At 44.1% G+C, this 14123-nt stretch overlaps 1 protein-coding gene across 1 annotated transcript in view; it reads left to right on the top strand.

Moving 5' to 3' along the window:
• Positions 1-7479, top strand: part of LOC146785573 (lysosomal amino acid transporter 1 homolog) — a 111334-nt gene extending 103855 nt beyond the window's left edge. Inside the window, exon 7 of the mRNA XM_085634747.1 lies at positions 2671-7479. Coding sequence (XP_085490873.1) covers positions 2671-2772 — 102 coding nt within the window. The 3' untranslated portion in view covers positions 2773-7479. The remainder of the gene's footprint in view (positions 1-2670) is intronic.
• Positions 7480-14123: the final 6644 nt, after the last annotated feature.

Genomic DNA, 14123 nt, shown 5'->3' with positions numbered 1-14123 from the left:
GTGAGTGGGTTCCTCAGTGGGGCGAGGTCGTCGGCACAGGAGGTCAGCCACTGCGTGAGGTCGAGGGCTGCTGTGTCAGGGTCCGTTGTCCTAACAGGTGGGTTCTGGCTGAGGGAGGTGGCGAGCTGGTCGACGGTGATCTTGCTCCAGTTTCTGTGGGGAACCTGCTCCGGGTGGTGGTGGACCGTGTTCTTTTTGTAGCTGAAGTGGACGCAGCTGTGGTCAGTCCAGTGAAGTCCGGTGGAGTGGCTGAAGGTGACGTGCTTGCTGGATGAGAAGAGGGGGTCGAGCGTGTGGCCGGCGTAGTGGGTGGGGGTGTTGACCAGTTGCTTGAGTCCGAGGTTGGCGAAGTTGTCCAGCAGGGCGGTGGTGTTGCGGTCGTTGTTGTTCTCCAGGTGGAAGTTGAGGTCCCCGAGGAGGATGTAGTCGGTGGAGGGGAGGGCGTGAGGGCGGATGAAGTCCGTGATGTCTTCGCAGAACTGTGCGCGTGGTCCCGGGGGTCTGTAGATGAGGGTGCCTCTGAGGGTAGTCTTGGGGTCGGTGTGGATCTGGAAGTGCAGGTATTCGGCGGCGTTTAATGCATCGATGGAGTCAGTCAAGATGCGAATGGTGCTTTTGTGAACGATGGCGATGCCCCCTCCGGTCTGGTTGACGCGATCCTTCCTGATGATCTTGTAGCCGTCCGGGATGGCTATGGCGATGTCGGGGGCTGAGGAGGCGTTCATCCAGGTTTCAGTGAGGAAGGCGACGTCTGGAGATGCGGTGTCGAGGAGGTTCCAGAGTTCCACGGCGTGTCTGTGGACGGATCGGGTGTTGATCAGGATGCACTTGAGGTGGTTGCTGTTGTCCGTCTTGATGGGTGCGGTGCCGGTTCGGAGGCAGGAGAAGTTGCAGGATCGGCAGGCGAAGGGTCCACGGGTGCATCGCGGGGATGCTTGGTAGCACCCGGGGGCTCGGGCGGTGTTAAGTGCGATGAGGGTGGCGGCATCGTAGGTCCTGCGGGGGGGTTGGCGGGGGCCAGGGGGTCTGGCGCTGGGCGCGGGCCAGGCGCGGACGGGCGCATACGGGCTTACCTTTGGCGCACCTTCGGCGCTCAGTCGGCGCTCCCGCTGCGCGGTCGCTGAGGGGGCGTCATAAGTAAGGAGCCGGGAGGGGGGTCAGCTGGGAGGCGGTAGACCAATGGGCACAGAGTGGGGGCGGGGTCAGGGGTCAGCGGCGGGAAAGGAAGAAGCGGAACCGGGGCAGCGGCGGGGGAGAAGGCGCGAGTGAGGGGGCACCTACTGAGTCAGCAGGTCAGCGGCGGCGGTGAGGCAGAGTAAGCAGAGGACCGGGGGAGCAAGCGTGAGGCAGCAGGAGCAGTCGCGAAGATACAGGCAGCAGGAGGCGTCCGTAATCAGCAGGCAGCAGCAGGAGGTGAGGAGCGACCAGCCGTGGGGGAAAAGGGGTGTAAACACATAGATTACATCTAGAAATTCTTATGAATTCTTAAGTTACCAGTTTGCTGCAAATATACCTGTGACGCTATGAAACATAATAAACAACTTTTACCGAGGTACATTTGGGAATTGGGCCCAAAGTATGTATTGTCGCTTCAACCACCTCCTCTCAGCTGTTTAACTACAACATTTTATACTTCAACAGTCTGCCATATTGTTAAAGTTAAGACATGCTCAAATTATTATTGTTGGCTACCTTAACAGCCAATGGTCTGCAACAATGACTTAATCGGTGTGTGGTAATCTGTATTTGTTAGCGACTCATTTACTTGATTATCCCAGGTCTCCAAATATAGCAAGATGCTTGTTTGCCTAATGAAGTCCCTGGTTGTTTCATCAATATGTAGTTTACGACGACCTAAATGGGGTTGTCTCTGCATATCTGACATTGGTCGGGTACGCACACTCACAGTACTACACTTTCATTTATCTCTTTTGTACATGGTCGGTGAGGGAAATTGCAGAGCCTTCTGTGAAGTATTTTCTGTTTGCCCTGCCCATGTTCTTCCCTTTTCCTTGCACCTGGACAGAAGATTCTTGAAAGTGATTTTGAAGCCGTTTTGCTAACCTCAAGCATCATGAACGTTTTGTTTTTTTTCCCTTCGGGTTTATCTAACTCGCCTTTATTTCATCATGGCAACGTCATGTGTGATCGATATTATTGGAGTGGCACGGAAACTGAAATCTGAATACAGTTATCAAATTCCACTGTGTGCTCTTCAGATAACGTGCACAAATGTGATCCCAAAACTTTTTTGTTCGTTCCAGTTCTTTTAAGACATTTATATTACCCAAACGTGGAGTTTCCATTCGTTTGCCTCACAAGTTTTCTTCATTCATCTTGTTTGCCACAGATTCAGCAATTCATAAACGGGTACCCCCAACACGTGTCAGGCAAACCAGTGATCCTCCTTGGGTGATCACGGGTGCCATGTTTGTGGGAACTTATAAACTTCATGTTCCTTGGAGTGCAGACAATAACAGAAGGGTTCTTACACCCTCGAGTTCTGTCCGCACCAGAGAAGAAGCTGACCTCCAATTTAGTTGAAGCCCTTCTAGAACCTCAGGTGTTTTAAATCTAAATACATTGTATAATGTAGACATTGAGCAAACCCCAAAACGTTAAACAATGCAAATAATTGTGTTTAAAATGTTCTCCTTAACAGTACAACAGATAACTGCACAGTTTGTCCTATACAGAAAGCGCAAGAAGCCAGATTCCGACTCCACCTCTTTTGAAGTAGAACCTCTTCTGGTGGATGAAGACGAATCGTAGCTGATGACACATATTCCAAAATCTATTACATTATGGAAGAAAAGTTTACATGCAATTTCACTTGGCACTTAAATTAGCATTATAAATAAGAAAAAGTTCATCTACTGACATGGTCATATGTAACAGCTGGTTTTACGACCAATCTGTGCCACCCTCCTGACTGTGGGGTGATCAACCATCCACGCAACGGGTGATTCAAGGTGCTTACAAAGTATCAAATATTTCACATTGATGGTGACAGAAGGTGACGTTTTAACATTTCAGATATATCTTGAACTGACTGTTTTAAATAATGTTTACACGCGACTACAATGAGGGCATTTTACAGTACTGTTAATCATACTTTTGTATATGTTAAATAAATTTTGAACAGAAAATTAAAAGGAAGTTCTCCAAGCTCTCCGAAGGTAGCCGAAGAGATGATAACACAACCTTAGCATACGGATGCTGAACAGCCAGGAAATGTAATGATATTGTGCTGAGTACTTCTTTGGAACCATAGGCGTTGAGCATAAATTATGTTACATGTTGAACAATACAGCAACCCTCTTGAAGGTCCTTTGAAGGCGAGATAAAGCAGGAATCATATAAATTGTACTTATTCATCAATTTTGAAATGTTCTTTTTGAAAGAATCAAATTATGATTTTGTAGAATACTTCATTTCAAAGAATTTTGAGTTATAGTATTGATATTGTTTGCCTCTGTTTCTTTTCTTGCTTTTGCAGGGAGCACCTGAATGTTGATGGTCGAAGGGTTTTTAGTGCAAAAACGGACTTAGGCACATTCATTTACTGTATGTTGCCTTAGACTGCAACATAAAACTTGGTTATTTAAAGAGTCTTGTTAGGGAGTTTTTTTTAATCATCAACATGCATGGATTCCTTGGTAGTTATTACAGTGTTTTGCACTTCTGGTCTGTTACTCACCACTAACCTTATATTTCTTTCAAAATACGGCCAGTGACCATAGTGCAAATTTTACGATGAAATTTTGTTTTTGTTATTGTTATTATCAAAGGTGGAACTGAATGTGTGGCCAAAATAAAGGCCATGCAGAGTGCCCAAGAAAAGTAATTGATGAGCTAAAAACATGAGTTACACACACACCTATCAAAAGTAGTAAAATAGTTTTCATAAATCTAATGTATTTATTGGGGAAATAGGTCTTTTAGGCAGGTTAAATATATGTGCTTATTTAATAGTTTAACATAATTTAAAACTTTTCGAAAGCTCGGTGAGAGCCTCAGGGCATGTTAGCAATGTAAATTTTTCTAAACTTAGGCAAGAGAATTTCAAAGTCACTGCAAAGTAGCAGTGTATAAAAGGTGAGTCGTCTGCAACCATTTGACCTTGGGCAAATAATGTCCCCCAAAAGGACACCTGAGATTCAACAGAAATGTTTGCTGGAAATGTTTGCTGTCCTTAAACCACAACTTTCCAGAGTGCAATACAGTCCAGGTTGATGCAACATAATGTTTTTCATTTCATGTATCAAAATATTTCTGATGCAACCCCTGGAACTAGAGACCAGTGTTCTACAGCAGTGGTTCTTAACTGTTTGACTTTGTGGACCCCAACATAATCATGACTAGAACCCGGGAACTCCCACTGAATCATTATTGGAATCCAGTGACCTCCTCTGAGTCATTACTGGAAGGCGAAGACCCCGACCTAAGCATTTTCAGTTATTTGAACATCAAAACAATACACAAGCATTCTTCAGAAAATATACAAATGACTATGTATTTTATGTAATTCACAAATCTACAAAAAAATGATTTTAATAGGAGGGTTGGAGCTTTTCTTAACTCAATTGAGGCCGCTCATCGTCTATACTATATTCTGTTTGATGCACTTGCACTGCTCCCATGAATCAACCTGACAAATACTACTTTATTTTGAGCCTTCAATTTCAGATTTCTTAACATTTACAGAACATCTTGCATCTTTTGCTCCTTTATTTACATGCTTTATTATTTTTGTTATATTATTTAATTCTCTAAGCAGTCGTGGACCTCCTAATTGGGCTTTGTGGACCACCAGGGTTCATGTCCTACAGGTTAAGAACCACTGTTCTACAGACTTTGTAGTCTCTTTAAAAACGCATGTAGAAACCTTGCTCTTCAGCAGACCATCTCAAATCAAAGATTCTAAGTTCTTTTTACTCTACCCAACTTGTATTATTCAGAAAATTACAGTGAGGTTATTATGGTTTGACTGAGCGTAGTGGATTTGGATTGCATGAGTACTTTTTGTATTGAACAGTATGACAAAGCTATATCTCAAACTGACGTTAACAGAAAAAAAGGCAGCCGTATGTTTTATATTAGTTTGTAAGAGGATATATATATTTTATTTTTCAACATAGAAACTTATTTACCTACTGGTATATACACAACAAAAGCATATCTCTCACATTAGTTAATTAAAATGCTTCCATAAACTGTGATCTATGTCATACTTCACAAAACAATTTTAAAAAACCATATTTGGGCGTTTTTCTACCTGGAGCCACATAGTCCAATTGGTATTGTATCAGGAGATTAGCAATTTAAACTGATTTTGAAAGCTCAATTTTAAAAGCCATACCATTTAAATGAAATGTTTTCTCTTTGGAGGAGAAGATTCCGCTCTCCAAGTAAACATTTTTTGGGTGTAACCTTATGCTGAGCTGCACAGTTGATTGTGGTACATCTTGTATATAAATGTAAACTTGGGCTGAAACATGTAACAGTTTGTATAATATTTTTCCCTCTAAAACAGCATGATCGCAGCTAGAACTGCCAATGTGTTAGTTCTCGATTTCCTAGGATTCTTCCTTAGCTGCCTAGTGCTCCCATCTTGTGTGTTACATTGTCAGCCAGCCCAGACTTTCTTTGCTAACTGCGCGTTGCATGCTGGGATAATGGAGTCACTATTTCTATCAATAAGAGTGAAATTGTCCCAGAGTGAAATCTTTTGTTCATATAAAAAGCCAGAATTTGTTAATATTTTTTTTGCATATGATATGGAGCCACATGACCTCTGCGGACCTCAGTCACAAATAAATAAGTAATTTAATGAGTACTAGATTTGCACCTAGATTTTTCATAAATGCACCTATTTTGGGGGTTTCTCGGATATCCCATAGACTTTGAACATTTAGTAATGTCATAGATTTTCTAGCTGACTAATCACACTAAGGGCCTGATTTAAATATTGGCGGACAGGTTGCTCCGTCACAACGTTGGCGGCTATCCTGTCACCTGAAATATAAATCCCATAGAATATAATGGGATTTATATTTCAGCGGATGGGATATCCGTCATCGTGTTCTACTGAGAAGCTCCGGCCCGCTTTTGTTACAGTGGGCTGATATTGCAGTGCTGCAAAACTGGCCCCTAGTAACAAAACCGGTCCCCATAGGGCAAAAAAACGCCCCCCACTCTTCCAGCCCACCAGGTATATGCCCGGTGCCCACTCTATTATGGCCAGTCCAGCCCTTTGTCTGATTCAGTCCTTCTCTCTGTTATTCCGGATAACTTTTCATTTTATGACTGGTGCTAGTCTTTCAATTTTATTTCAATTCTTGTTGAGGTTTAGGTATTTTTATTTAATATAATGTATTTGCGTATATAAATGTTTATTTGAGGAATATTGTATTGGTTATACTACCGTTTACCATTTAGAGTGCACAATTAAGATTGCTGGTTTGGCATATTAGCACAGAACTACCCCATCATTTGCTAATGTTTCGATGGACTTACACTGTTGGAATGCATTCTATTTTAGGAGACTGATGTTACAGCCTCTGTGGACATCCTGGTTTGAAAGAGCGAGAGAGAAGGCAGACTGACCTCACCGAGAGAACCATGTGTCTGTTATTCAAGAAAAATAAGGCTTCCGTAGTGCTCTTGGCAATAAAACGTTTTACCATTGAAAACGCATTCCTATAGGGAATGTAAGAAACCGTAAATACACAGTTTATAAAGGTCAAAGTAAATAAAACAAATAGTTTTGTACAATTTTAAGTCACAGTTCATTGGAAATAAATAGTGACCGAGTTTAGTCAGAATAGTAAGTTAGGCTTTGCTAACCCTTTGAAAATACCAAATGTATCCTCCGCAATACAAACATGGTCTGCAAATTCGCATTTTAAATTCTCATAGGCATCATTTTAGATCTTATTTAATGTGACAAACTTTTAATATTATAACTGTACTACCATGTTTACATCACTATTCGTTTGTAAAGCATCTGTCCCTCCTCATATTCCTGTTCTATGTATTATTTGCTCTGTATGTAAAAGACTGTTCTTCGTTGCAGCATAATTAATAACGGCTGTGCTTCCATTACCCGCAGACAGGCGCGATCACTCATGACCTGTCAGTGCTCTGAAACAGCAATCAATCCATATCTTTAATAGACATGGTGTAATACTGCTTAGTGTTTGTACTGCATTAGCGTTAGCTAACCTCTCTCCCTGGCGGCCATGCCAGGCGGAGGAATTCATCTTCGCTTTACGCCGACTGAACCGCCAACCGCACGAGGAACGGACCACATTCGAAAGACGTGGGGAACCTTCTCCATTCTTGTAGGAACACACGTAGACTGAACCACATTCAAAAGACGCGGGGAACCTTTTACATTCTTGTACTAACAAATGTGTAATTTTACTTAATCTGTTATAGGCTTTTGAAGTACGATTAAATATTAACTTGGAAATCTGATGCGTTTTTGCTCTTGCTTTGTAAGCCCTCATGAGTGCTGAATAATATGCATTTGTTGGTTGTTACTTATATCGGTATTTATAATAGCGCTTTCAGTACACTGCTGTGAAGACTAAAGCGCTTTGCAGATTTTGAGTAAGTAGCTTCTTTGTGTCTAACTTAAACCACAGCCTTATATTGCTGTGTCTGCGCGGTTTACTTTGGCGAAAAACAGAAACGGAATAACCCTCCTGCAGAAAAGTTCTGCAAATCACAAGTCAGATAGGACAGACTTTGAAGCAGACTTCATTTTTTTTTCCAGTTTATTACATATTGTTATATACAGGACAAACCTAACCGAAGGAGATTGCAAAAGAGAGTACAATACGTAATGGCCACGCAGTTAAAAAGCCTTCGTTCGTGTATATAAAGCCATACAAACCATTAAAAATATGACTTGGGAAGGACAAATGCTTGTGATGTGTCGACAGCTGCATCGGAGTGTACAGGTATGAGGCCACGATTTTGCCCTAATGGCAATAGCCAGGCACTTCGTTTATCCGTATAATAACCAATAATGCACATTTATTGTGTTTTAAAATTCACCCAGTAATTTCTTATATAACACTCCAACGCTTTAACGCTTGTCCAAATGCGTAGGTGGTATTTCCTATAACATAATCGAATTTGAATATTCAGGCTTGTGCTGCATTCATTCGAGAAGTGTTCAAACAAAACACAACTAACTGTATGACGTGGGTGGTGAGCACTAGATGGCAGTGTTGCTGCGTTTGCAAGCAACGGTAGGTGGCGGCCGGGCAGTTTCGAAACTGAGCATTTTAAGGCTCTGCGTTCAGTGACTTCCCTAGCGCTGTGTCTCAAACTTATTTTGCTGTCAGAACATTGCTAATTCCCGGAAACCGTTTGAATAAAAAAAACTGTCAACTTTATTAGTTCGACAGCCGGAAAGAGACACAAAAGGAATGTAAAAGAATGAAGAGAATGGTTATAGGATTCTATGTCGGGACCGGAGGCTCCGATTATGCTTCTCATTTTATTTACTGAAAATTACAATACAGTAAGCATTAAGCAATTGAATAGACATATATCAAAAGCACTTAACTGGCTTCGGAGCAGCAAAGAAAGAGGATGTGGTATTCTCTTGTGCTCCTTATATAGGGGTTACTCTATGGTTGTCATGTCATACCCAGTGTGTGTTCATGGGTATTGTAGCGTTATTTGTTTTTACTTTCATTTGATTGGCTGCTGAGAATTTTCAGTAAAGAAAATGCGAAGCATAATCCTCGCCTCCGTGTCCTTAATAGAATTGAAAATTCTTGTCACGTACGTTCGCAAATTTTGAATTCCTAAGCAAACGTGCGTCCTATTCGCCAAAGAGTAGGATTTTAAGTTAATTGTGGGCTTATTTGAATTTCGTTTTTCGTCTGAACCGAACTTGATTTGGACCTTTGGAACACTAAGTTAGCGCTGCATTACAAAACAATATTGTGTTGTATGTCTTCATTTCATATATCGCCTACACTGTTTCTACGCGCTGTACTTAAGTGTGTGGCTGTTTCCTAATTTACCAGCATTCGAAGAATTGAAAGACTGAGTCCGTCTTCCGAGGATTCGAGCGCGTGACCTGTAGAGCATCACCGCGCCGTTCCATCATGGAGCACTTCGTCAACTCAATATTTTCCCCAACTGGCTAGGTTAATTAAGCAACTGTAAGGAAGTGAAAAAATAACTTCCACTACACGATTAGGTAACAATGCACTCCTTTTCTTTACTTTCCTACCGCCACTAGTAAAAAATCCTGATTGCCTTACTAAAGATTGGATACATAATTCCATATGCCCCTTTCTATTAAAACAAATAAATAAAATGAAACCACTGCAAAGACGCTTTAAACTCATGACAATAGTTTAAATCATTAAACAATTATCAGTAACTGGAAACATTAGCTATTTAAACATATTTAATCCCTTCCTTTTTCCTTCAGGTTATTAAGCTTGGGCGAAGTTCACAGAGTTTTACTCAACGGAGTGCCAGAAACACTCCGCCACGCTTCCCTGAGTTCCGCCAGCAGCAGAGTCTAAGTCACGCTGCCTGCACTGATTTTTAGAACCAGGAGTTTGTCCTGTGCTGCAAAATCAGAAGGAACAGCATTACGCGTTGCACCAGTGTGTGTCGCTGCTTTCCCTTGCTGGAGTAGACCTTCTACTCGAGCTGCAGCTTCCTCAATGTGAACAGCAGATTCTCAACGTGAGTGGTCGCGACCTGCCTTGACCGCCCGCGATGAGAAATCTCGCCAGGAGGAGCTCGCCACTGTTGGCGAGTTGCTTGAAAAATAAAAACCGCGTCGCTTTGCGGAGTTTTGCGGAACTCCGCTGGGAGCGCAGATTGGGCTAAGCTCCGCGAACTCTGCCAGTGGAGCGTAATTTTTCGCCCACCCCTAGTTAGGATTTGCTTGCGTTGTATTACATTTCACTTTGGCACCCCTTGTGTGACACTGAAAAGCTGTACAAAACTTGACCATTTTGCTTCAAGCCACTGCTTCCATGCAAGGTTGGTAGAGCGTATGTTTCACTTGTGACCTATTTGTGCCCCAGTGTTATTGTAGGGATTTTGGAGCCCCGGGTAAAACATACTTTAGGGGACCATTTTCTGCTAATTTAAGCCCAATGATGCCAAAGAATATCGGATAATACATTAAAGCTTGTGATGGGGAAACGGACAGATGTGAGATACAGAAAAAGTTCATTTTCCCAGGGGGGCCTTTGGGAAGGTGGGGACCCTAGCAAAAATGTCTGGGGTGCCCTGGTCTTATTGCTGCAAATTTGCCATGGTCTGTAGTATTTGTTTATTAAAGTCTATAAGTGGTTCCCTTTGGGTACGTGACATCCAAAACCTACGTATCGCCACATCCTTTTGTAAATCAATATTGCTCATTGGCCTCAGCCCTGCTTACAAGCAGTGCTGAGGCCAATGAGCAATATTGATTTTCAAATGGATGTGGTGATACTTATGTTTTGGATGTGACGCGTACCCAAAGGGAACCATTTAGAGACCTATTCCATTCAGAGCCCTGTCCCTTTGGTGTGAGGCGCCTCTCTTTATGGTATTTGTTTATTAATGCATATATCTCCAGGTGTGTCTTTGTAAATCCGCATAGATACTGTTCAAAAAATCTTTTTATTGTGCATTTATCCCAAATAAAAAAGACATAAAACGTAATATAGATCAATCAAACACCTATTTGCTGCAGTGTAGAGATATGTAGGATATATCGAGTGACAGTTTCTGACATATATAGTGTGGGACTCAGTCCTGTAGATGCTATGGTTTTGCCCTCGGGTCCTCGTATGACCAGGACCCCCAGGGACACCCTGACCCCTTAGAGCTCTCTTTGGCCACTACGAGTACTTTCTCCAGTAATCGACTCAGAGAACCCTCTCCCTCACTCTCCTTCTGTCTCTGACCAGCGGTCCCATATCTTCGCAAATTTCTTTGTGCAGCCTCTTGCTCAGTATATGGATTTCTCCCTCCGTTGGCACCATTCCATATTGGATATCCAGACTCAGTGTTGGAATCCATGCGCTCCCCAGTGTCTTATGTCTCGATGCACGACTGCCAATGCCGTATTGCAGGGCACAAGTATGTATTTCTCGAGGTTCACCTCTCCTCATACACCCAGGAGAGCTCAGCCGAGGGGTGAGCGCCATGGCTTCTCCTACCATCTCTAAAAGTCTACGCTGTATACTGATCCAGAAGGCCCTCACTCTCTGGCATTCCCAGTGCATGTGCACCAGCATTCCCCGCTGACCAAATTCCCACTGGCAGCATTTTGTGCCACGCATCCCCAAAGCATGGAGCCTCATAAGTGTAAAATATGCCCGGTGCAGCAGTTTCAGCTGTATTCGCCAAACCACCGCCCGGATGGCAACTTCCCCGGGGTATTTACAGGCCACACCCCACTCATCCTCCTATCTACCCAGGACTCCATCCACCTTCACCCATAACTTCTGTAGTGGGTCCAGACTATTGGTAAGAATTTTGGAGTACAGCTTAGATGTAGCGTATCTATGGAGTGGAGCACCCGGTATTTCAGTGGGCTCTCGTCCTCTAGTCATGAGAGTTGGAGATCTGTCAGAGCAATATAGACTTGATCTACAAGAACCACATTAATTGTCCCCTGGTGTGTCATATTGACTCTGTGAGACCACAAGCATCCACCACTTCGTATCTCTTTCCCCCCCCCCCCAAGATCGCCCACCTTTGAAATGCCAATCATATCTCTTCCCTGGTGACCCGACACCCTGCGTAACTCTGCCAATGCGCCTGAGTCCCATAGTGGTGTATCCAGTGTCAGTGGGCCTGCCCATCTCAGCCTCCGTGTTGAACGTCTCCAGGTTTGAACTACTGAAGCCGGCAGCTCTGGAAGGGTCGTCATTGTCTCTTCACTGTAGTGCTATGTGTGAAGCCGTCGGCTCTGGGAGGGTCATCGTTTTCCCTGCACCATAGAGATATTGTGTGCAGCTGTGGGGCTCCAGTGCCCACCGGTCTGCCATCAGAGCTAGTTCTCTCCGTTCCACGAAGCACCAGTCATTAACTATCACTAAGCGAGCCACCCAGTAGTACAATTGAAAATCTGGCATGGCAATACCTCCATCCATCATCTAGCTTGTCAGCATTAGAAGAACAATTGTTTGAGTCCTTCCATCCCAGAGGACGGATCAAGCCTCTGTCTCCACTGCCCGGAAAAATCGGTCAGGAACCTTGAACATTGAATTTTGCATTGCATAAAGGAACTTAGGGAGATAGATAATTTTATATGGGCCACCCTTCCCAGTAGGGAGAGGGGGGGTTGATGCCAATGTTCCATGTCTCTGCTTAAGTTGCACAGGATTGGCCCCACATTTTTATCATAAAACAGTTCACGGTCTATGGTCACATATATTCCCAGGTAGGGAAACCTGATGTCAGCCCATACCAGCCCGATGTGCAAGACAGCGGGTATACTATGGATTTTCGCCAGTTGATTTTTATGCCAGTAAAGAGACTGAAGGTCTGCAAGATTTCCAGGGTTCTCGATCGGGATTGGTCCATCATCAGCATACATGGAGACCACATCCTCCCAGTCTCCATCCCAGCAGAAGTCCCGCAACAATTCATCCCGCCGAACCCAGTTTGCCAGTGTTTCTATAGCTACCATGAAGAGTAACTGGGAGAGGGGGACCTCTCTGAAGAGTGCTCCTACCCAGCTTGAATTCCTCTGATATTGTGTCATCCATCTGTACTCGTACCCAGCCTTTAATAGCCAAGGTTCACCCACACCCTGTAGATAGGGCTGAAGCTCATACGTTCTAGAATGGCCATCAGGTAGGACCATTCCAAAGAATTTAACACCTTCATCTAATGCCAGGACAAGCGCTGGTTCGCACACCTGGAGTTGTCTGGCAAGACAACCAAAGAGCAGCCAGAGATTGCTTCATGTGAATCTATATGGCACAAGCCCAGATTGATCCGGAGCTCTAAGCAGTCTAGCACTTGGCGATTCGCCCGTACTTTTGCAAACAATTTAGTTTCCATATTCAGGAGGAATATCCACCTATACAAGGTGCATTCCTTTGGAAGCTTCCCAGGCTTGAGAATCAACACAACCGTTACCTGCCTAAGATCCTGAGGGCGATCACAGCGAGCCTGGGGCTTGCAATACATATCATATAGGTGTTTGATCACCTTGCTCTTAACACATTTAAAGAATTCAGGGGGAAAGCCATTGGCACCCGGGTCCTTTCCACTTCTGATTTGGACCTTGGCTTCTACAATTTATCTTTCCATGATAGTTACCTCCAGCAAACTCCTGGCCTCCCTAATTGTGGCACCAGGAGATCTCACCCAAAATTATGCATGTCCTCCTCGACATTACGGGAGATTTATGAGGTATACAAGTCTTCCAGATATCGTGCAAAGGTTGGACTATGGCAGTAGGTGTCTCTGCCATCTCTCCTTGCTATGCACAAACCGCCAGAATCTATTGTTGGCCTTCCTCCTACCTAGCCAACCAGGACAGCATTCTTCCATGTTCTCTGTCTCATAGAGTCTGCTCTGACTATCTTGGCATCTTGGTGGACCAGACGTCTATATTCCTTCCTGAGTCAAGCTAGATTCTGCACCTGCTCTGGGTCTGGTGCTACCAAATAACAAGCCTCTCTTTCTGTCTACTCCCTTTTCATTGCCTCCAACTTGCTGATTCTGTCCCTTTTCTTCCCTGCCGCTTGTGCTACTAGTTGGCCTTGCACAACTGCTTTGTAGGCCTCCCAAACAACTGTCCGAGAGGTCACCAAACCTTCATTCTGGAAATACAAGTTGGAAACATCCGGGCTGTGGCGCTGAGAGTCCTAGTCCATCAGCTTCCATGGATCCAGGCACCAGCTGTCATGCCCCGTGGTCCGACTCGTACGACGCTCCAGTATTTAGGGACCCTCGATGCTCTCGAACGCGCTTAGCGTTCTAGCTTTGAGCTCTGTTTCCGTCCTGGTTCTCGTTGCCTGACTTCTGTGTCCTCGCTTCCTGTTTCCGCCTTCGGCCCCTAGCGGGTTGAGAGCGCTGGCTGGAATTGAACTACCGCGTCTCTTCTTGATTCCGTTTGACTC

Source organism: Triturus cristatus, chromosome 11, assembly GCF_964204655.1.
Source record: "Triturus cristatus chromosome 11, aTriCri1.1, whole genome shotgun sequence".
Taxonomy (NCBI): domain Eukaryota; kingdom Metazoa; phylum Chordata; class Amphibia; order Caudata; family Salamandridae; genus Triturus; species Triturus cristatus.
This window is presented reverse-complemented; position numbering and strand designations above follow the sequence as displayed.